The sequence below is a fragment of the Haliotis asinina genome, chromosome 13, assembly GCF_037392515.1.
Source record: "Haliotis asinina isolate JCU_RB_2024 chromosome 13, JCU_Hal_asi_v2, whole genome shotgun sequence".
Classification (NCBI taxonomy): Eukaryota; Metazoa; Mollusca; class Gastropoda; order Lepetellida; family Haliotidae; genus Haliotis; species Haliotis asinina.
The window spans coordinates 34,094,852-34,119,522 of record NC_090292.1 but is presented as its reverse complement, the minus strand read 5'-3'; the positions used below and the strand labels follow the sequence as shown (position 1 = coordinate 34,119,522).

General features: G+C 39.1%; 1 protein-coding gene across 2 annotated transcripts in view; it reads right to left on the bottom strand.

Annotated features, from left to right (window-relative positions):
• Nucleotides 1-543: 543 nt before the first annotated feature.
• LOC137259713 (tropomodulin-like) overlaps nt 544-24,671 on the bottom strand; it is a 28,737-nt gene continuing 4,609 nt past the window's right edge. The window contains exons 1-10 of one of the 2 annotated variants that reach the window (XM_067797302.1): nt 10,766-10,907; nt 9,438-9,580; nt 8,877-9,033; nt 7,467-7,595; nt 6,663-6,749; nt 6,056-6,186; nt 5,523-5,630; nt 5,220-5,363; nt 4,243-4,390; nt 544-3,412 (exon numbers count right to left, since the gene is read on the bottom strand). In XM_067797302.1, coding sequence (XP_067653403.1) covers nt 3,384-3,412; nt 4,243-4,390; nt 5,220-5,363; nt 5,523-5,630; nt 6,056-6,186; nt 6,663-6,749; nt 7,467-7,595; nt 8,877-9,033; nt 9,438-9,580; nt 10,766-10,772 — 1,083 coding nt within the window. In that variant the 5' untranslated portion in view covers nt 10,773-10,907 and the 3' untranslated portion in view covers nt 544-3,383. Of the gene's footprint in view, nt 3,413-4,242; nt 4,391-5,219; nt 5,364-5,522; nt 5,631-6,055; nt 6,187-6,662; nt 6,750-7,466; nt 7,596-8,876; nt 9,034-9,437; nt 9,581-10,765; nt 10,908-24,671 lie in introns of those variants that run through there. The other variant, XM_067797303.1, reaches the window with a different exon arrangement.

Below are 24,671 nucleotides of genomic sequence, written 5' to 3'. Positions count from 1 at the left end.
AGGATGGAGATGGTGAAGTTTCTTCAGAAACAATCCTCTGGCAGTGAAAGCATCCATGGTATATTTCATATATTTCATACTGGAAAATAATACATTCATAGCGTGGATAGACAGAGCATCGTAATTTATATTTTCCATCACATCTGAAAACCAACTGTGCTCATTTGCTTGATATGTGCAACAATGACACCATCAGGTGTGAGAAAGAGAGGGTTAAGGGTTGGTTACAGGGCATTCATCCAGTCTGGTACAGCCACAGCAGATGCTGTATAGAATTAAATAGCGTAAGGTATTAAAGCCACCCTGTTCTAATGTAAATGACCACGGGTAGGTTCCTTTGACTGAACCTGTGGGTAAAATGGAAAATGGAATGCACAAGTGGTTTAATGGGAAGGTTAGAGCCAAGACCAGCCAAAAAACTCTCTGACTCTATATGGTCACATTTCAATGTTGAATATTTTCAATGTCTTCCACTGTATTTATCATTCCTTGTTGATTATTACTACCTGAGGAAACTATTTCCAGTAATCACAAGACAAGAACTTTCATGGGAGTGTACTGTTTATTACCAAGTAGATGCATACTGTCTGTTGAAGGTACTTCACAATCAGCACAACCATTGGCAGGAAAACAAAAAGACTTCCAGCAAATATAGACTTGAGAGGCATTGGGCACGACACGGAGAGTGTGCAGCTGAGAGATAGCTGGCCATTTTCACATGTCATTTAAATATCATCCATATACTAGTACCTTTCATGCAGATCATGTTTCCACGGGAGTTACATGAGAAGGGTAAGTAATTCCATAGTCTTTCAAATAACTTTTTCATACACCCAACTGCAGAATGTTCTTTTGTGCCAATATTCATACTTTGATTATCATACCACTGATTTAAACCAAGAAACAAAACAAAGAAGCCAGTCAGCAGGGGGAGATAATTCACACTCAATGAGGATCAGCAGTGTCACACATTGCCTGCTTCAGCTCTCTTCAGCTGACACCCAGAAATAATCACAGTAAGCCTCAAAGTCTCTTGTTTCCCACAAATTCTACTTCTAAAGATAAGAGATTCCAATAAAAGAAAGCAAATCCGTAATAGGTAAGGAAACATGAGTTTAAAATAAAGCAATCAATATTCTTGATCTGGGCCCATAAATGTAAGTGAAGGCCCTGAGTATGGATATTAAACAGTTTAATGACAAGTTGATGATGGTGAAACTACAAGACTAGTAAGGCGAGGTGTGATCTAATACTAAATTGCCATTGACAATACTGGAGATCTACGCAAGGTAAGCTCTTGCTATAGCTCTGGGCCAACCTGCATCATACGTGAACTCAACCACCACAAATTCTTCAGCAACCACTGGAGGTGTTACTTAATTGATAACACTCTGTGAATAAAGGAAAAAAAACCAACAGTATGTTTCCAGTCAGTTTGCCTGTTAGTGAGTGATTTTGATTTTACACCACGTTTAGAAATGTTCCAGCAACATCATGGTGAGGAACACCAGGAATGGGCTTCACGTTGTATCCATGTGGGAATCAAATCCAGCTGGTCAGCGTGATGAGCCAATGCTTTAACCACTAGAATACCACACTGCCCAGTTTCCCTCATAGACAAAATAGAGAAATATCAGTTTCCAAAGACAACTTCATAGTGAAGAATCATTATGAAGTTTGTTCATTTGTTTCTATGTGTATATGGTTTTCAGCTTGGTGATTGCACTATCCATTTCACTGAGCACCCTGAAGCGGAACAAATGTAGGCAGTCCCATTCTCTGACTACAAACACTGCTGTGTCCGTGTACAGGCACTTCATCAGGAATACTTCACATTCTGCTGTGTCAGACTCACACATTTTTACTCTCACTGTGAATAACCTGCTTACTTTAGACTTACTCAAAACTGAACTCTGACAAAAGAAAAAGTGTGCGAGTTCAGTTTTATGCTGCACTCAGCAATGTTTCAACTACATGGAAGCAGTCTGTAAATAAGTCTGGACAAGACAATCCAGTGATCAACAGCATGAGTATCGATCTATGCAACTGGGATATGATGACGTGTCAATCAATTCAGCGAGCCTGACAAAAAGAAGGGTTCATGGTTTGTGTCATGGTTGGATTCTGATGGAAGTTACTTATAAAATGTATAAACGTTGAGGAACTACATCAATTATGCCTGTTTGTTGACTGTCCTCAAACATTGCACTGAGCTGTGCTACTTGGTCTATCTGGACACACTTCAGAGGGCAGCCCAACACTTAAGACATACTTTCAACACATCAGTGACATTGGCTGTGAGAAGTAGTATACACATAAACACCAGGTGTTCAGTCACGCAATACGCATGCATCATATAAAACATATGACCTGGAAACATCTGGGTCTTCCCTTTGTTGGGTGTCAACATACACAATTCCGTGTACAAAATGTATTCATTTGTTGACTTCACTTTAATCACATATGTAGGATTTTAAAAATAGTTACACATTTCTTTTACCTGTGTACATGCACTATGATAAATCAATCCTAGAAATTTGTCAAATAACATTAAAACTGTAAAATATAAAACACTCTGAACCTCAGATACTTCAAAATTAATGGTGTGATTTTACAACATATTAACAAACAAACAAAATTTAAAATTTAAAAAAAAAAACCCATTTGGGTTGAAATGACATCCTATGTAACAAATGTAAAAGCTTAATACATGTATATTTACTACTTATGTACAGACACTACTGAAGCGCTGCTTCTATAGCAGAGTCAGGATTATGTGAAACATGGTATAAGATTTTTTGTCAAAAGGTCATTGCTGGCAAATACTAACAACAGTCTGAGCTATGTATAGTTCAGACAAAACAAAGGCCCCCGATTAACAGTTTTATCAATTACATTGCAATGTAACAGTGAGACTAAAAAAACGTTCATTTATAGTTCATATATTTCTAGCTTAACAAGATGTAGTTCAAAGTAAGAACATACCATCATGGCAATGCACATCAATGGCCAAGCATTCTAGTATATGAATGGAAGATGTTATCTACAAATCTATGCCCTATACAAAAACTAATGAAGCAAATAAATAATGTAGGCAGCAGGTAATGTGAGTGAAGAAATCCTGAACAGAATCATCTTCAACAATGTTCAATGGGAGGTAACTCCAGAAAATCGTCCAAGGGAGGCTACTCTGCACAATGCAAGCATGGTTGCCCACAATCTACGAAGCACTACATAAAGTCTGAACATTCCTGTAATACTGTGGTCAGGAACTGTTGTGAAGAAGGTTGACCTTGTAATCCTTTCTTTCATCTGTATAGTCACTTTGTTTTTAGTTCTGGTCAATGACACACAAACCCTGGTTGGTCACACAGCTGAGAGCTTCAGTCTTTTCCCGTGCGTTTCTTTCGTACTGCAAAAGTAAGTGGAAAAAGGTCAAGAAGGAGTATTTGATAGCAGATGTACAGGTGACAAAATTCAAGACAAACATATATCCACATGTTGCACATTTACTGCAGTCATGAGAATCAACCTCATACGTTTCTTTGGGTGTGGGCATTGACTGGGATTACTTGCACCCTGCAAATAATGGGATTGGGTGGAGCATTATGATGATATCACTGAATAACTGTTGATATCACACATAAACTGAGTGAGTGAGTTTAGCTTTACGCTGCACTCAGCAATATGCCAGCTACATGGCGACGGTCTGTAAATAATCAATCTGCGCAATGGGGAACCGATGACAAGTCAGCGAGTCTGACCACCCGATCCCGTTAGTTGCCACTTACGACAAGCACAGATGCCTTTTATGGCAAGCATGGGTTGCTGAAGGCCTATTCTACCCCGGGACCTTCACGAGTCAACATCAGAGGCACAAGTAAATAACTGATGATATCAAGCAATAATCACATCTCTGAATCACACAGAATGTTCATTTGTTGATTTTACACAATTGCAACATCAAGGAATATTTTGAAAATGCCATACCAGGATTCGAATTAGTGCACTGAAGCAGTGCTATTTATGGACGTTTCGACTATCACAGCTCTTGTAAACACGGATCTGCTGCATCTCTGTGTTGGTTTCATGGGCACATGAATGGAATTGACTGGGTGCAACTTTGTTTTTATCTTAGGCTGCACCTGGTGCAAGTTGATTAACATCTCTTAAATTGAGCCCTGCATATGTATTTGTCATGCTCGTTTTTGATACGGTAAACAACAAGGTGATGCTACTCACAGGCATCGTAGTTGGCCTTCAACTTGTTAATGACTCGAATCCTGGGGTCTGGGAACTCGAAGGTCAGACCAAACCTAAGCAGCGTGTTGTTCTCCAGGATTAACTTCAGCAAGTTCATCTCCACCTGGTTGCCAAGTAACTCGGGTTTCTGGGGGAAACAGGATAGCAGATTAAGCAAGGATCAAGTCACTCACGGGACACAGTGTTCATACAGAATATCAGCATTCACAAGGAACAATCAACAATTTCAGAAACTATAGAAACAAATAAAACACAAGTAGGTGAATAAACACAAGGTAAATGTGCGACATTCTCAACGCACCCTGACCCACTGTCCTGAACCAGTACCTCAACCCACATCCTGACCCTATGTCTTGAAACCTACACCTGATTGCACTGCCCTGAAACCCACTGTCAAGAAACCTACACCTCGACCCACTGTCCTGAAACCTACACCTCAAACCACTGTCTTGAAACCCACTGCACTGAAACCCACACCTCAATCCTCACCCATGAGTTGTCCACTGAAGACAGTACCTCACGCCACACCCTGACCCTATGTCTTGAAACCAACACCTCAACCCCCCACTCCCTGACCCATTGTCCTCAAACCCACACCTCAACCTCCACCCCCTGTCCTGAAACCCACACTTTGACCCACTGTCCTGGAACCCACACCTCAACCCTTTGCTCTTAAGCCCACACCTCGACCCATTGTCCTGAAATCCACACCATAACAGATGACCCACTGTCCAGAAACCCACATCTGACCCAATGGGCTGAAACCTACACCTCAACACACAGACCTGAGACCCACACCTGCCCTGAAACCCACACCTCGACCCACTGCTCTGAACCACACCTCGACCCACTGTCCTGAAACCCACACCTCAATCCTCACCCATGAGTTGTTCAGTGTCCCTATGCCTTGCCCTCTTTCCCTACTCCTCACATTCCTTCCGTTTGCCTCAACTCACCTGGTTGGCGACTCTCAACTCTGTGACGACCTGATTGGTGTTGATGGCCCGCATCAGCGACACCAAACACTCTCCGCTGATATAGTTGGACTCCACGTTCACTGTACGCAGTGTCTTATTCTCCTCCAGTGCTTCTGCTAATTTCTGTGGATCAATTGCAGAAATTTATGACTCATTTTAATTACAATAGACCGGAAGAACATTAAGTAATCCTGCACAATGACTTATCAACATCTTCCAGTTGGACAGTATGATGTTGTGAATGGTGACCGGGCAATAACTGATGTTGTATAGTGCCATTACCTTGGCTACCTTGTCGGTGGCTGCCACGCCGGCCATCTCAAACACTTTCACTGTGGTGTTTGTTTTTAAGGCCTCACATACATTCAGTAACTGCTCAACAGAGAGATTCTGAAACAAAGTAACACACAGAGGAAATAAATATGGTTATATCACTGGCTGAAACATTCAGAACATGTGTACAAGAGCTGTTATCTCAGTTACACAAAGTTTTTCAGTGTAAGATAATATCACTTCTTTAAGAGATTATACAATTCTTTCTTGAAAGTTTTCTTCTTAAAGGGGATGTGGGTTAGCCTATACGTTAAAGCGTTCATCTGTCACCGAAGGTTCGATTCCCTTATGGGCACACTATAAGAAGACCATTCCTGTTGTCCTCCACCATGACATTGTTTAAAGTGTTGTATAACCCAACTCACTAACTCTTTCTGTTAAGCATAGCAGTACCAGGATCGATTCACTCCAACATCGACCTTGCATGTGTTTATAACGTAAGCTTCAATATAAATACAACCTGGGCTCCCTAGCTATCTTACCTTGATATTATTGAGGTTTAGGTGTATAAGCTTGGCATCATTGCTCTTTATCTGCTCTATGCTCTTCTCAACGTCAGTGTCATTCATGGGCTCGTCTGGGACAGCCTTGAACTGCTGGGCTCGTGCATGACCTGCATCCAACACAATCATGTTAAGCATAGCGACACCCAACACAGTATTGTCAAACATAGCGACACCCAGCTCAGTATTGTTAAACACAGCGACACCCAACGCAGTAATGTTAAACATAGGGACACCCAACACAGTATTGTTAAACATAGCGATACCCAACTCAATATTGTTACACATAGCAATACCCAACTCAGTATTGTTAAACACAGTTCAAGTAAACAAACAGGAAGCACAGTCTGTCACAGTGGCCTCAGTGTCATTCTGCAAGCTGGTGGTATAGAAACACACAGTGGCCTCAGTGGCATTCTGCAAGCTGGTGGTACAGAAACAAAGATGTTGATTGTCCATAAAGTTTTGTCATCTCTGTCACAGGAGCCTAAGGAACATGTACTCACTCACTGTCACAGGAATACTCCCCACTTGCGATGTACAATACTGATAAACTTGTGGGAAGTGACTTAATGTATGTACGTACCTGTGAACCCGCCTTCACTGATCTTCTCGTCCTGCAAGGAGGCGTAGTACTGAGTTTGGGTCAGCATACTGTGGAAGCCCAGAACAGCTGTAACAGACGCAAGACATGTGTAGGAGGGGAGATAACTTTGGTCAACATATATACTGATCTGCAGTCTGGATGTGGACACTATCAACATATGGACACGTATGTGAAAGGGAGAAAATTCTGTACAGTGACACTTACTCAAGGATGCGTAGTGAGGGAAATAACTCTGAGCACTGATCTCTGGTGAAGTGATTTACACAACACTTGAACGGATGTTCTAACCATTACATCAGAGGCAGTTGTGTGTAGAAGGCGTAGGAGTGGTGGTGATGAGGTAGTGGTAATGGTGGGTGTACTGTGGATGGGGTATGGCTGTGTGGTGAGTGGTGATGGGGTGTCACTACATTGGTGTGAATGGGGTAGGGGAGGTGTGGCGGTGTGGTGGTGTGGCGGTGGTGGTGTGGCGGTGAGGTGGTGGGGTTGGTGTGGCGCTGAGGATAGGGGGTAGGAGTGTTATGGAAATGGTGATGGGGTATGGCTACGAATGAGGGTAGGGATGGTGTGGACAGGGGAGGGGTGGTGTGTGGATGAGGTAGGTGTGGTGTGGTGTGGTGTGGTGTGGTGTGGTGTGGTGTGGTGTGGTGTGGTGTGGTGTGGTGTGGTGTGGTGTGGTGTGGTGTGGTGTGGGAGTTTGGTTGATGGAGCAGGGAGGTCCAAGAAGAAGAAAAAGAAGGAGCAGGAGAGCTTGCTGCAGGGAACTTGGGGGTGGGTTAGTACCTGCCAGGTCTACCAGCTCCTCTTCTGAAGCTTCTTTAAGTATGTCGTCCCACTCTGTGTCGATATTGATGTCGCCATCATTGGTCTGTTTCTTTGGCTTTTCCTCTTCCTTCTTCTTGAACACCTTGCCTGTACAACAATCAGACACATTATCATAGAGAGCAACAAACATACACAATTCTCCCATTGTTTCAGTATTGTCACCAGTGTATGCCATGGAAGTCAGTATGTTACTTCCATTGTTCATTGTACATTGTCATCTTATTGGAACAAAGAATGCATTACTTCTGTGAAGTTTAATGTCTTGACTCATCCGTGACATCTCTCTATCGCCCCGAGGAACACTTTTTCTCATAATATCCCTCAAATCTGATTCAGTCTCGCTTCCTCTGGCAATTATCGAAACAATGCCCCTCTGCCCTGGGCATTATCTTATTAATGTCCCTCTGCCCCGTGCATTAACTTTATAATGTCTCTCTGCACAGGGATTTTCTGAGGAATAGCCCTTCTACTTGAATCATTACTTGTTTAGAAGATTGATACGACTTTGTCTTGCCATCTCTGAATGCGATCTCATAATGTGACATTATTGACAATTTCCAAAACATACTGCTGACACCCGGTTTCGAAATTACTATAGTCCATTTGGCTCAAAAGCGGACTCATGAAGCGCAATGTAAATTACTAAATTTAAAAAAATAAGCATGACATACTCAATAAAACACTGATAATAATCGAAACATCATACCAACTGTGTGAGGTTTTTGCAGAATTTTTGTCCTAATAAAAAAGTTCATTAACAAACTATCATTAAAATACTGACACAGTTCACTGTATATTACGAGGAGGCGCGCGAGAAAGGCATTACGCCAATACATGTCACTTCCTCATTTCATTTCTCTCAGGTCACATATAATTATCAGTGGTTAAGATTACTAGTCATTGTTTAAGGGCACTCAAGCCAGACCAGACATTCTCAGGATGATTTTGTGGTCTTTGCTCACCTTTGAAGCATTTCAAGTTGGATTACATCTAAAAATGTTCTCATAAGTTGTAGAAAGCAAATCACATGATCAAAACATGGCAGCCTAATGAAAACATCGTCAGCTCATTTCTATTCCTTGCTTAACAAGGGCAATTCAGGTTATTTGGTAAATATTAAGCATAAAAATGAACATCAAAGATTGAAGGTGTCACTTATTATCATCAACACAAGTTCCAGAGCTCACATTAATATCGTGATACACTTTAGACTAGACCCTTGCACTTGCATTAATTTCATGACTTATAATATTGAATAGTAAGCCCCCCTGTTCCGGCGGGAATCTGGCTTACTTCTCAGTAATGCCTGCGGGTCATGTTATAACCTACACAAAAACCCAGGCAGATATGTGTATTGTTGAAGGTTACCTCTTGTTTCCTTGACGTAAGCCTTGTTCTGCTCCCAGTCCTTCTCCTGTTTGGCTTGGTTCTCGATGAACTTAAGCAGCTTCTGGCGGTTGAACGGTCCAGTTGGGGCCTTGGTGGTCTGGTCCCTGCATCTCAGGTGGGGTGGCAGCAGGGAGTTCTGACAACAGAAAGACATTGTAATAGTGTCAACTGACAACAGAGGGACATTGTAATAGTGTCAACTGACAACAGAGGGACATTGAAATAGTGTCAACTGACAACAGTAGGACACAGGAGTGGTATCAGTTGACACAAGAGTTAGACTGTAGTAGTGTCAGTAGAGTCAGATGACAAGAGAGAGGCAATGTGTTAACGTTAGATGACTACAGGGCTGATTTAGTGACAAGACAACAAACTGTCATAAAAAGCTTTATTCCACATACAAACAAAACTTGTTTTTAACTGACAAACTCAAGGAAATTCTTGTTTTGAGACAGTGGCAACACTTCTGAAATGGAACTATCACTGTGAGGACAAGACACAAATATAATACATAACAAGCCTAAATGCCAGGACACTTACATCAGGGTCAAAATCTCCATTGAGTTCCTCCAACTCCTCTGCTGTGAGCTGAGTCAGCAGATCGTCAAGATCCTCCAACTCAATGTCTGGGACATCCTTGTCCTTGTCCTTGTGTAGAATAGCCGACATTGCAGAGGTGAGATCTGAAACATGGTAGTACACACAGTGTTCACAGTGAAACCTCCACAGAAAGCATGCCAAAAGCACATACAAAAAGGTACCATTATGACACAATGTAACTGCTGTGTTACTCAGTTTCAGTAACATCACAACTGTTCAACATGTTTACCATGCACCATCAGGTTGGCCTAGGTTGAGAAAGTTACCATCATTGATTGATTGATTGCTTGACTGATTGCTTGCTTGCTTGCTTGATTGTTTAAGTGTGCTTTCTCGCTGCTTTTAGAAATATTAAAACAATACTGAGGTACGTGACACCAGAAATTCGCTTTACATGTCGCACCAATGTGGGGAACTGAACCTGATCTACGGTGTGGCGAGTGAACGCTTTAACCACCAGGCTACCACACCATCTCCATATAGAGTGGCTGTGCCAGGGCCATCTGCCATTTAAAGACCATCCAATTTTCCGGTCTGATTATATATTTCCCCATCATCACGTACAACTGACAGCTGAGTGGGGGATTGACACAGTACCATGGTGACTGGTAGTGGGATTGTTCTTCATACCAATCATTACATACCTCATTGTCACAAGTTTACTACCTGAATCATGTGTCATGGAATAGTTATGAAAGACAGGGTATGAATGAGTGTTTTCAAAACACCGCATGTCAAAGAAGGGGTGGGATCAGTATAAATGGATTTGACATTCTCGTCAAACATATTTCAAGAGAGTATTTTGTCTTGAGCCTTGCAATATTGGAACTATTGGATTGAACCATGGAGAGAGTTTCTACTTTTCTTCAGTTTTGGCAACAAGAATTAGAGGGTATAACTTTATAATTTCATGCTAAAATAAATGACGTGAAAATGAACACATTCCTGAAAAACAGTGAATGAGCCCTGTAAATCACTGTTTGGTGAAGAGTAGACAGGCTGGCACTGTACCTGAAAACATTCATTCGTTGACGATACACAAGTATCTACTACTGAAGACAGAAGTAAGTTCATGTGTCCAACCATGCTAATCTCTGAGACAGTACTAAAGGACACTGTTGTCAGAACAAGAACACCAACCTCTACCCATCCCTAGTGCTTCTGTCAGCTGTAATTCAATCCCTAATAGTAATGCAATCCAAACAACATCAAGGACAAACGCCATTTCTACCCATCAGGACCTGTCACAGGAAAATGCCCAAACTCACCAGCCATTTTGAAAGTTTGCTTGTTTAAGTGTGTTGATGGATAGTTCTATAAGTCAGGAGAGAGGTAATCCCACCACAGTAAAGGAAACACGTCAGACTTAGGTGTTCTACCTATGATGCAAAGAACAAGCCACGCACTGCCAGTGCAGTTGGGCATACTACTGGGGCTCCCCATCCATGGGCAGCACAGTGCTACTCAAACAATTATATCATATAGAATTACAAATCAATTTCCAGTTCTGTAGAGTGAGTGACAAGACACTCCAGTGACCAACAGCATTTGGGATACGATGTGTAAACCTAGTCAACTAGTCTGAGCACCCAATTCCATCAATTGCCTGTGACATGCATGGGTTACTGAAGATCAGTAATGAATCTGATCTTCACAGGGTCCAGAATTGCTGAGCTATCAAGTTACATATGTTTTTCTGAAAGACAAATTCTAACACAATCATGTTTTTTAAACATTTTAGATGGCAAAAATCAATATTATTAAAATTAACTCTCATTCTTAACTATTTTGGAAAAAGCCTTTTAATTGCCACATCAATTCTGAGTTAATCCTGAAAAGATTGCTGAAATAAATGACACTATTTCTGCTTAAATATGTCAAAAACAACCATAAAGGTGCTGTTACGGGAGTTGTCAGTCCTTTTATCTCTTCCATCCAGCCCTTTATGTTGAGCAAAGGCAAATAACAATTTTACATTTCTCTATTGTTCAGATTCTCAAGCTTGGACTCCTTTTCATTTTAAATGGAGTTACGTTGTTGTCAAAATTAAATTTACAGAAATGAAGCACTAGTCAGAGTTGCCATCAACAGAGATTGGGAAAGACAGGGGCCATGGGCCATTTTTCACATTAGAATCAAAAAGGCCTATTAAAATTTTGAAGTTTACTATTGATACATGGGCAGTGGGCCATTTTAAATTCAGAAAATAGTCAATAATCCTGAAAATGGCCCATTGTCAAAGTTTTCTATCCCAATCCTTGCACGAATCCTTGTACGAAACAAGAACATGATGCTAGGTCTAGATTTTCAAAGTTCTCTTAGCGCTAAGTCGCAGTGTCGTAAGTTAATGTTAATGTATGGCACTTAAGACTGTATTAGCACTAAGAAATGTGAATTGAGCTGCTTTTAGCAATATTCTAGCAATATCATGGTTGGGGACACCAGAAATGGGATTCACACATTGTACTTATATGACGAATTCAACCTGGCCTTAGGCATGACCAGTGAAGGCTTTTACTACACTCCACCACCTGCTGACTTATGACATATCATTTCAAATTTGTTCATCTACTTACGTTTTCCTCCCCCCTTGGAAGCCTCATTTCTTCCAAACCATCTATATTTACCAAGGAATCAGTGATATGTACTCATTACTCATTAACCTCATTATAAGGCCACAATTAAAATCAAACCATGTCAACCCATTAACCCCCTCACTAAGTATTCAGCCAGAAGCTTTCCATATAGCATTGTCAGTGCTTAATCCATCAGTAATAAACATGAACATTACATTGTTAGTTTAGTTGCCATGTTCCCTCTATAGTGAGGAGGACCAGAATACATCTGTGTGTGGATGTCTCAAAACCATATGTTTAGGTTTAATGTCATAAACAAAGTACTCCCTCTCATCAGTAGTGATGGTTGGGGGGCTCCACAGGGGGGAGGGATTACTGATGAGTTCCATCGCCATGGTATCTTGTTTTGCATTAATAACATGATGGTAATCAGAATTAGGAGTTAATCATGGTATAACACTAATTTAAAAGGCTAAAAATTCAGGCAATTCCTAGATTTAAATACTATGGAAAAAACAATTTTGAACATAAATGTGTAGGAGACAAATGATAAGTCGTGATAAAGGCTGTTAAACCTGTGATATTAGTTGTTATTGCGTTAAAATTCATATCTAATGTCACTGATAATTATTAAATTAAAAAGTAAAATAATTACCATTCTGCCATTTTTCCTTGACACAATAAACAACATGGCATGGTGAGATAACATGAGAATTTAGTTTATTTAGGATGTGTGCAGAACAAACGCCATTGACCAATGCATTGCATGAGCATGATAAAAACATATTCCTCTTAGGAACAGCATTAAGTTTCGGTAAATATTATAAGGCTACATAAACATCTGACCGTTGATCAAATTAAGACATTTCACATTCCACCATAACACTGTTATTGTACCTAAATATGAATGCAGTATACTTTGCAACTGTTTTACTGTTAAAAAAGTCATGCTGTGATAGTTTAAAGAAATCAAGAAATTAAAATCAAATTTGAAGTGATTGCAGATGGAGCAGTACATCTGTACAAGGCCTCAGATTATTTTTGGCAGGTCTTGGCAACACAGGATCATCGAAGAAGTTGGTGGGTAACCTGAGCTGCTGCACTGAACACTTGGAGAGTCTGGTAATAGTGCTTCATCTCACCTCAGCTGCACTTCCTTCAAAACCAAGGACAGGTATAGTTTGGAGTTTTGAAGATTTAAATGTATTGACGGAAGAGATTCATTCTTGGATATATCAACATGCAGATGGAGCTGAGATTCCAAGGGAAGCTTTTCAGGTTGGTCAGTGTTTGTAATGAATAGAGCTAAAAGCTTTGTGTTAAAAGCATCTCATACAGTAGACTCCGCAGTGGACTGGGTGTATAATGAATAGAACTAGAAGCTTTGTGTTAAAAGCATGTCATACAGTAGACTCCTCCCTGGGCTGGGTGTAAAACTGTTGCAGCCATCAGTTAAGGAAATTTGTTTTCTTTAACTGTTAAGTCCAGCATGAAGGACTGATGGGGCAGCAGGTACAAGATTACTGCAGTCATATCACTGCAGGATCAATCCTGGCACAAGTAAACCATACTAAATGGTGTTACAGACTGAGCACAGTACACTCAATGAGTGTCTTCTGTGGGAGTTACACAAGGAATGTCAATTTTACATGGGAACAAATATGTATTAAATATTTACTCCTAGTTTCTTGTGATAAGAGGGGACTAATAGGAATCAGGATCGGGTGGTCGGGCTTGCTGGCTTCACTAAATAGTCACTGTCTTCCATCTGTGAAGATTGATGCTCATGGTGTTGATCACTGGATAATTTACAGACTGCAGTCATATAGCTGGAATATTGGTAAGGCTGCATTAGACAACAAGCAAACAAATAAAAACTAAGTTCTTTTAAACATATTTCTTCATGCATGACAGCTAACAGGATTAAAATTACAACCTGGTGCCCCCAGCCACGATAATCCTGGAACTTTGCTAAAAGCAGCATAAAACTAAACCCACTGAGACAAACCACAACTCATTCACAGGTTTAATGACTGTCAGTATGGTCACACCCTGTAAATACTGGATTTGTATTTCAGTTTAGTTCAACAAGCAAGAGGCACTGAAGCTTACACCACAATAGGCCATAAACTGAATGTTGGGATTTATCAAGTCCATGATTAAATGAAGCATGACAGTCAAACACAACAGTTATATCCCTATGTCAAGTTATTAATCAGTTTCTATCAAAATAGGGTGACTATTTCTTCATAACAGGTTAAGTATTATATAAATGTGATGCACTTGATAAAGCATCCCATTATACACCACTCTAATACTAAAGCTATCTGGTGCTTAATGTTTAGATGTACATGATACATGAAAAACAATTTAAGATTGAATTAAAATTTTAAAAAGATTTAAAATAGGACCGTTTCATAGTTATATTTATTATAAACATGATGCACTTGAAAAGGTGTTCTATACACTACTGTTGACACTACTGGGGGACATTCAGATATACATCATACATAAGCATGTGATACGACACAAGGAAATAGGGAGCTGACTGAATACAGTCAAGGTTTGAATCAGAACAAGGATTTTAGATACAATTAGGACTGTACGCTTGATTTGGATGTACAAATTTAGATTTTAATGTTGTAATATGGCTAACACAGAAAAACACAGAATAACGTATTACAAGTATTAAACAGGGCATTTGTCCCATGATTAGTGTCTAAAGGCACAGATCCTCATTTCATGCAGCTCAAGAATATCAATGAATTACTATTGTTTGTACAGCTTTGAACAGAAAGACCTCTATGAAAATGGTGACTATTATTTTACCATAGGCTGGCAGATATCACAAAAATAGAAAGATCATTATCTTCGGTTGTTGAACATGATTTTCTCGTGTCTGACAACTTTCCTAATGCTACGTAACTATGCTACGTTAGCAGTAATATCAGTTTTAACATCATTTGAATTCTTACACAAGGATAACATGTGATGAAAACACACTCGTAATCCAAACACGACAACTTCACAAAGAAGCTCTACTCTTGTGCTTATTTCAGACAAAACACAACCCACAATCATCAATATAGTAAACAAGGACCTCAACACTCTAACAACTAAACATGGTTTCGCTTTTGGAACTCCATCAAGGCAATCAAGCCTGGAAACACCATCTTTGGTTTTAATTTCTATCACAGTTTTTAGAGGAAATCTGTCCCCATCTTTTGCAATGTAGTTCTGTGCATCCTTCGGACCAGAATAAGTCCACAGTCATACATTCGATAACATAACAAACAAGGGCAATAACTCTGTAACAAATGGGTTTAAGATCGTAACAAATTTTAAAACAGTTTCCACTTTTGACTCCATCAAGGCATTCATGTCCTGAAACACATTCCAAATTTGCTTTCCACATCTAAAAGGGTTTTTGACAAAATCTGTCCCCATCAAATCGGATGGAAGGAGCTCAAACCTATTCCCCCCCCCCACTTCATGGCGAGGGATAATAAAAAAAACCTCAGTCAACATATACCATCAATGCCCCAAAACTGGTCGCAATTTCTAAGGACAAGATAACTGACCTTCCTTGAACTGCTCCATGGTGTGGAGTACTGCAGGGCTAGAGTCTTGTCCACCAACGTCAGTACAGGTGGACTCTCCCAGGAATGTCCCCTAATGTTTACTCCTAATTACAAAGGCCATTGATGATGGCACTGTTTGACCCTTTCACACTCAGCCATACACACAGGCAGGTTGAAACATCAGGCAATGAACCTATTCTCACACGTAATCCGGAGATTGTGTAATGTCATTTGTGCTAATGAAGTTATTTTGTCACTAGTAGCTAGCTTGTGGAACAGGGAAATGTATTCTAATCAATGTAGATTTATTGCAGCGTCCACATAATGTCACATTTGCTTAAGTAAATGGACATCATATTATCCTGATTAACACAGGAATCTCATGGTTGTCATGGCAATATGGATTGTAAACAGATAAATAAATACAGGAATGATAACAGTAGTATATTCAAGATTACAAATGTAATGTGAAATAATCATCAGCTGAAAAATACTCTATACTATATTACCAAAGGCAAAAGACTTCTTTGTACATGTTACAGATTTAGGTTATCAAACCAGTAGTAACCCTGAATGCTATGAACTCAACTTATCTGGACAAGTCCAAAACAGGAGGCCAACAAGCACTGAGTAATAAATATGAAAACTGAATAAATACAAGGATCTGACACAGTAGTGAGGAGGTGAATATTTTTTTAAAGTTTAGATTTGATATGCACTTTCAATTTTGTCAAGAATATGATACAATAAACATTATCATGATTTATAGTGTGTTCATGTCATGCAACATTACCCCCTTTTTTGTTCTATGGACATCGGAAATATAGAAATAATTATGTTTCTGAGAGATACAACATTTGTTGAAGTGGACAATACAAGTAAGAACCATTATCTAGCCTCATGTAAGAATGTTGAGTTTTGATTGGTCCACGCGACTCTGATAAAATATTATGTACATCCATCACGATCCGCCAGCGGGAGTATAAAAGTCATAAACTCCCGCTGCGAAAGTCATATCATCCCGTTACGCCTCGGTCACGACATGAAGTGAGAAAAGCGTGCATCGACAAGCCTTTAGTAACGTGCTGTGCATTGAGGTCAAACGATCAGCTGGTGTCAACATGGCAGCAAGTCGATTCGATGTGTGTTGCTTTGTTTTGATTTAGTGAAAATATTCAGCTAGATAAATGCGTTATCACATCGTGTCTCAGGAAATACGGGGTTTTCTCAGTCCCGAGTAAGGTTGTAATACAACCTTACAACCTTATAAGTTATCACATCGTGTCTCATCTGTTTACAACTTACGAGGGACTGATAAAACCCTGTATTTCCCAATACATGATATGATAACTTATAAGGTCCCTTTTGTGAACAGACAATTGTGACCATGAAAAGTCCAATATCTGGAACCTACCGCAACCAGGCAGCAATGTTCTGTATATGTCTTCTTTTGCAGACACAAACCCTATGTTGCATATATTTAATTAGACAATCCTTCCTTCCTCCATGAAAAATCACAACCCTTCTCTATACAAGCAGCATATAGTCATCCAGTTGTTAGTTCTTCAATTATCAATCAATCAGAATTATCAATCAGACACAAGGCTTCCACAGTTCTTGCCGATTGTGTTAATGGAACTACATGTATATATGATTTACTTTGCCTCTGCATTCACCTTCATATTTCACATAGTTCATATTTGATAAACATAGTGTTATTTCTCACACAGAAATGTGATTTAAACTTAATTATCTTCTGTAACTGGTGTTATCTAACATGCATCTTTTAAATATTAATAATGCCTAAAGCTACAAATTTCATAGTATACTTTTAATACAGACTCCATCAAGTACACAAGATCACTAGATAAGAGCAATGATTACATGGACCCTTAAATAAGCAACCGTGTAGATCCTTACCCCAAGCAATCCCAATGTGAACTGGCCACGTCTACCCCTATACTGAACCACCAACCCAGGATTTGCCTCCCTCCCCACTTCAGTGTAAGTAATGTAATATGTGCAACCCTCGTCTCCCCCAGATGACATACTATTACATAAAGCCAAGCTGTGTGTACAGACTCCCACCAGCAGAGGTGGGCCACAAGGGGACTTCCTCACTGGACTCTCATTAAGCCTTAACTCTATACATTGTATACATAGTGTATAACACTCTGCACCAAGTTTTATTAAGATATGGAAGCCTTATCCTTGAAATAAGATTGTATTAAGATCACTATCATGTAATTTCAGCTTAATGTCTTGAAATTTCAGTTTAGTATTTCACTCAGTATGAAATTTCAATGGAAACAAAACATAAAAACAAATGACCCTGAAAGGTTGAACATCCTCACTGTATGTATCTATTTGCTGTGTAATAAACGTGCCTCTCTTCCATTTCATGGATTTTATTGACTTTTATTTCATGTCCTGCAGATATTATTGGTTGAAAGTAGTCTGTAGGGAGAAAGTTAAAAAAGACATTTCAGTATTTCACTTGAGTTTTTTGAGGAGTAGGATATGGGAGACATGTTGACATGGGAGGCCGGTCTGTCATAGTTTCTACAAAAGCTCATGATTTTGATCACTGTATTGTCACACTGAGTGAGTGCTGCATGAAACTAAACTAAACTCACACACTAACTTAACCAAAGCACAATATTATCATAAGCAGTCTTTATGTTTATTTTACTCCCATCTTCATTAATTTAGGGATAAGAAAACCAAGTTCCTATGTCATCTATTAATGAGGTGGAAGTAAATTAGGTTTAACAATCGTGCACTTTAAGCTAATCCTGCACTTCACTGATGCAGAAAAGCTTCTACTGGAGGTTACGGGGTTAATAAGCTGAACACACCAGGCTGAATCTCCTGTGTGTGGTGAGACAACAGACTGGCCGATGTCCACTAAGCCCCTCCCGAATGATTGTTTGCTGGCACCACAACACAGCACCTACTTTCAACACAACCCCTCCCTGACCTACTGGTATCTGCATACACCCGTCTTCATCATGTCATTACTGTAGTGTGCACTCTTACCAGACAAACAGATGTGTTTTGTAGCAGAGATGGAAACTCCACCTTTCTATTACAGGGTCTTTCCTAGCTGCGTATAGACACACATTCTTACCGATATCTTGCCTTCCTTGAATAGCAAACACGCTTTCAAACTGGGATATTTGGGCCTTTCTCCTAATTAAAACAAATCTAGTGGTTCTGAATGTCATGTACACTGGAGCTTCAATTTCAAAGGAATAATTGGTCTCTATCAAAACTACATAGAAACAGAGACAAAGTGTTAGTTTAGCTCAGTGCCATGCCAGTAGAATACCCTACTAACAACATGGTGTGCCTTTGAGAATGACATCCAATGAGATGGATAGAATCCCAGCGCCTTAAGCAAAACACTAGTTGTGTGGATATGTGCATTATATAAATGTCCTAAAATAACAAATAATAATAGAAACCTGATTTCAGTTCAGCTCAAATCGCCAAAGCGCAAAAATTTTAACATGAGTACATGAATCTTCTTCCTATGTTCCTGCCATGATGCTGCTGAATTTTTGCTGAAAAGTGGCATTAGTGTAAAACTGAAACTCACAGACTCAGTCACCAAACACTGACCCTAAATGGAAGATTTAGACAAATAAAATTAGACAGGGACATATGTCATACTAAACATGGCAAATGGCCATATCATCACAAAACGCTTCTTCATTCTGAAGACAGTGAAAAATATTCACCCACTTATTCTGTTGAGTATATGGAAGGTGAGCAGATGATGAGTCCTTGAACCTAATCATTCTATTAATCCTGCCAATCAATACAATATTCTGTAGCATAACAATGTAGATACGATCCTTTAACAGGAAGAATGTACAACAGATGTTTGGAAGACAGGGCAGATACAAATTACACATCCAGAAACCATGTGCTCAAGACATCCTTAATTGTATCCACATGATAGTAATAATGTTGCAATAACCAAAAGTATTTACTGTAACAGGTGTGTTATTGCTCAAGACATACGAGACACATCTTTGATATGTAAGGTTGCCATGGTAACTGTTATCATACACCTCTGACAATCCCTCAGGAATAATTGGTTCCATGCTGAAGGACCACAACAGCAATCTCCATGATAATGTATGGAATGCACATGCATCTGAACATTTTACATTAGGCAAGACAATTTTATTTCTTGTTTTATGGATTTTTGTCAGGAGGAAAAAGAACTTCTTAAATTTCTGGTAATACTGATCCAGAAATATATATTCAATACAGCCAAGGCAAGGTTATATCAGACGGCAGGTTTAGATCACTGTAACTCAGTTTCTGGGGTCAGTTCTATAAAATTAGTCAACACTGTTAATTTTTCACTAGTTCTGTAACAAAGGACAGAACTATCAATGGATTGCAATTGTTTAATGTCTCATGGCAATTATTCAATAGTAGAAATGAAAACCTATGGATGAATCTATGGTATCTATGAATATTGACAGTTTAATAGCAGTGTTTGCCATGACGCAGTAAATCTGAGTATTTGAAGCACTAGCTATCTCATATGCAGTGAATTTTGAAGCTTGAGAAGCTTACATCATTGTTGACGTAATGCTACTGGGCCCATAGCTCAGACAATCTAAACTTCTAAAACTAAAGGTTTGCGAGTTAACTGCTCAGTGCTGATGAAATACCTGATCTACCTTACCTTTTTTTTGTCATTATTAAACATGTTGATGTCATGATGAAAGTTACAAACTGTAGCTGACTTCCCAAAACATGTCCATGACTCTCAAAACACTTTCATGCTTTGGCCAAACACTGGAGTAATTGACTTCAAGCGATAAGCTATTAATGTTGAGTGCAAAAGACAGGAAGTATGAGATTCCTTCACTTGATTTAGAGTTATTTGTCCCTGATAACTGTTTACTTGATGTGGGTTTCAAGTTTCTTGTCAGTTATTAAAAGAAAAAAAACAATTTCAACTTGCTTCTATTTTACATAAATTTATACATTCATTTGGGAATAGATGTCAGATGAGACAATCAAGGAGAGAAAAACAATAGACTATTGCTATCACAAAGGTTGTTTCCCCCTCAATACAATCACCGTTCTTTTTCACTATTCCTGGTCCAAATCACAAATCAGACTTACTGAAGACAAGCCAAGCTGTACGAGGTACAAGATCTAGAAAGCCAGTTGTCACACTTCCATTTTGTTAACCTGAAGTCACAGAGGCTGAGTAGCTTAGATGGTCGACTTTATGTGTCATCATTTTGATTTTCAATACATTCTCTCCATAATACTCCATAAGTTAGCATCTTACCAAATTTGCCAGCTGTGGGCACTTTGTTCAGAGTGCAATAAAACTTCCCATACTACTTTACTGCCATGAACAATGTTAGTGATACGAACCAATGTAGATTCATAAAGTTTTATGCCCGTATATCTCATGTCATAATCATGTCATGCTATAAAGTATAATAAAGTTTGATGTCGTAAACATGTGATTGTGTTCCTTCAGATTGATATACAACTACATCACCAACATGCTGGCAAACTGGGGACAGCACTAGCGTTCCACTACTGGAATAGTATGCTGTGGCTTTACAGCTGTATCAGTTGGTTAAGAAGATGAAATGACACACAAAAAAATTACAAAAGAAAATATAAAGAACTATACACATAAAATACTGTGATGACTTTAAACAGGAGATAAAAATAAAGATTTCCATCACCACTGTTTGTAAATAACTGTGATAAATCATACACAATCTTTCTTCTATCAAAAATATAAATGTCCTTTAACTTTTTCACTATCTTACCATAGTAAAACCCGTTTGTCTTGCACATTCTAAAATTATTTATATTTTTGTATCTGAACCACACATACTGAAACTTCATGCCAAGTATTCAGCAAACTACTATAAACAGAATAAATACAATAACCAAATAGTCATCATGGCATGAGAATAATGATCAGCTGTTAGTGGTTTGTCAAAAACATCAGGCATAATACTGTGACAATGAAACAGTAAAATTCTGATAACTTGATCGTGGCATAGCTAATCTAGATCCAGTCTGAGATCACTGTCTACCTGTATTCATATTACCTGTCCAGCTACTTCCAACAGCTAACTCACAGTTCACCAGTAGTCACAAACCAATGAACTAAGTTCACCTTCTGTCCAGAAATAGACAAAATGAAGCTGAACCTACAGGTCCAGCATGGCCTGTGTAATCTGCAGTAAACGTAAATTAGGATTCGTATCAGCTTTATCCAAATTCCAATGTGTGTTTTCGACTGTACAATGAACAGGGCACTGGGCAACAAATCAAGCCCTACCTGTGTTTGTTTTACAACCTGTACGGCATGGGTTACTGTCGTCACCTGCCTGTGGTACAGTAAACAGAGCACGGAATGTCAAACAGTCTCACCATTTACAAAAACAATTAATATGGAATTCTGCTAATTGATGTTGTATTCAGTGGCTTTAACTTAGATCCTGCATATCTGGATTCAAACTTTCAGTATATGATCAGTATAATATGTAGAGTGGCAAAATCTAACAACTCTTATTTCTGTGTTGTATCTAGCCATGTTCCTACATAACTATATTGGTTCATGAGGCTACTTACCCTATTTATGGGTCCGCTATGAGTTTGGTTAGACTAACAGCTAGTCTCTGAAATGAACATATTTTACTGAAAAAAAATGTTCATAGTGAAAGAAAAATTAATATAATGAAATGGAGCCCTGAGACTTTCTTCATTTTCAGGCCTGAAGCTATGGAAATCTAGACTTGCCACATTTTCTAGACTTGCGTGGGCTTTCTTGGATATATACCGGTATATACTTCAGGGTCTGTACGACAGACTAGAGTTTGGTCTGCTATGGAGTCCATTCATCCTTACATATCAAGTCACGGCTGATTTGCGACTTAGCTCATGAATATGAGGCAATATTTGTAATCTTTGCAGATAAAACAATGCCAGAAAAGAAGACATAGTTTATATCTTGTGATGCTTAGTTTAAATTCTTACTGACCAAGATTGTTAATACATGTTCGGCGATACCAAATTGAAGAAGGGATACAGAATTGTTTATATTATTATAACCTCAGAATATTCCAATCCAAATTACTGAATCCCTTACAGAGAATTGTACTTGGGTGCATAAGATACTTAAGAAAATATGGCACATCCATATCTGATCTGATCATTATTGTGTTTATGCTATCAAGGAACAGAACTGACGTTCTTGAAAAGCAAGTTGTCTTTAACATGTTTAAGTCCCATATCCAATGTCCATTTGCTTCTAGGCCCATGCATTTTCCATGAAAACAAGAGCAGTCAATGAAAGGCCAGTTTGTCACATGCTCCTAGACTAAGGTGTAGTCTCTAAATACATATAACTTTGATACTACTGATAGAAACAAACAAACCCATTTTCATTGAAAAGGAGCCCCAGGGAGACCAGAGATTCAGACACCTACTGAAACATTGACTTGCTTTATTTAGAGTCTTAGCACTGCAGGGAGGGCTAGACTGTAGGGAAAATAATGTGGTTTAGGGACTGTGAGACAGACTGTCACACTCCCTGAACCATATTATTTTCCCTTCAGCCAAGCCATTTCTTTTAGCATGACAGATAGGGCTGCACAGACAGGGAAATGATGTCTAAGTTTGCGGGTGCACTGAGTGCCCAGCAGCTGGACATCTGATCTGTCTGCAGCTGTGATACTGAGCCATGTCAGGCCAAGTGAGGGTGAATACACTCTGGACCCTGACTTATGTTGGACAGGCAACTACTTACTATCATGTTCATCTAGTTTCATTCCATTCTTCAAACAAATGTTGAGATAGAGACTAGACTCAGCTTGAGGAACTGGACAAGCAAGTCCTGGCTTCAGTATGATCCAATAGTCCATGGTGACCCACTTTCTCAGGAAAACTCAAGGAATCAAAGATAACCATATGTAAATTTTAGGACAAGATATCTAATTATCTATTAAGGATTTTTTCTATGGACTTTCCGATATAAACATGAGCAAAAACAGAGGTCAAACAATCAAGATGTGACATCTGAGACAGCCCTGTCAAATATTCACGGTAATATAACAAACTCTGCCGTCTGTTCAGCTTAAATGAAATGAAGACTTCACATTCAGAAGCTGGAGAGACAGATAAGGTCAAACTTTATGGATGAACAACTTCTTTATTCAGGTGATGCCTTTAGTGCTGAAAGAACTGATGGAATAATTGATCAAACTTGCTTGCATCAGCGATCATCAACAAGCTCATTAGCTCATTAAAAACTGAAACTTTAAGAAGTATGTATCTTATTGTTATGTTTGTTAACGCATGACATAAACAACTGAGGCATTGTCCTGACTCACAGAACTGCAACGTAAACAACATACTCTTGTGCATGTCTCAACAGGAAGTACCCTAGATAGTGGTAATCGATGCTGGTTTTGTTTGCATTATGATTGTCTCTTGTTATTACTCACATGAGATTTGTGATTACAATCAATTACTGATTGATTATCCATCTACATATTGTGACAACCATCACTACCGCCTGCATAAATTTTATTTGTGGCATCAAGTCCACCTCATGTTAGACAACTTTTCCAAAGCTCCTAACATTATTCAACAACATCGTGATGTAGCGGTGGTGGGTGCCAATGTAACACTACTTACCTTACTGTCACTTCAACCACAACCTCGCTTCCAAGGAAGAAATTGTTGTTACAAGTTGTGTCATGCAAAATCCTTCTGGTCATCAATCATTTATTACAACTAGTAAGTGGTCCGTTTGCAGTGCTCTGGCGACAGAGTTACATAACCTGTCTGTGGTTTCACTTGTCGGCAAGAGTGAAGCAGGCAACTTTTTGGCAATTTTTAGTTGCTCAGTATTAATTAATCACCAGTTTTTAAAGAATGAATTTGATGTTCCGTTTATAACTAACCACAACTCTTTCAGAAGTAATGATTGAAAACTTTGAGAAAAC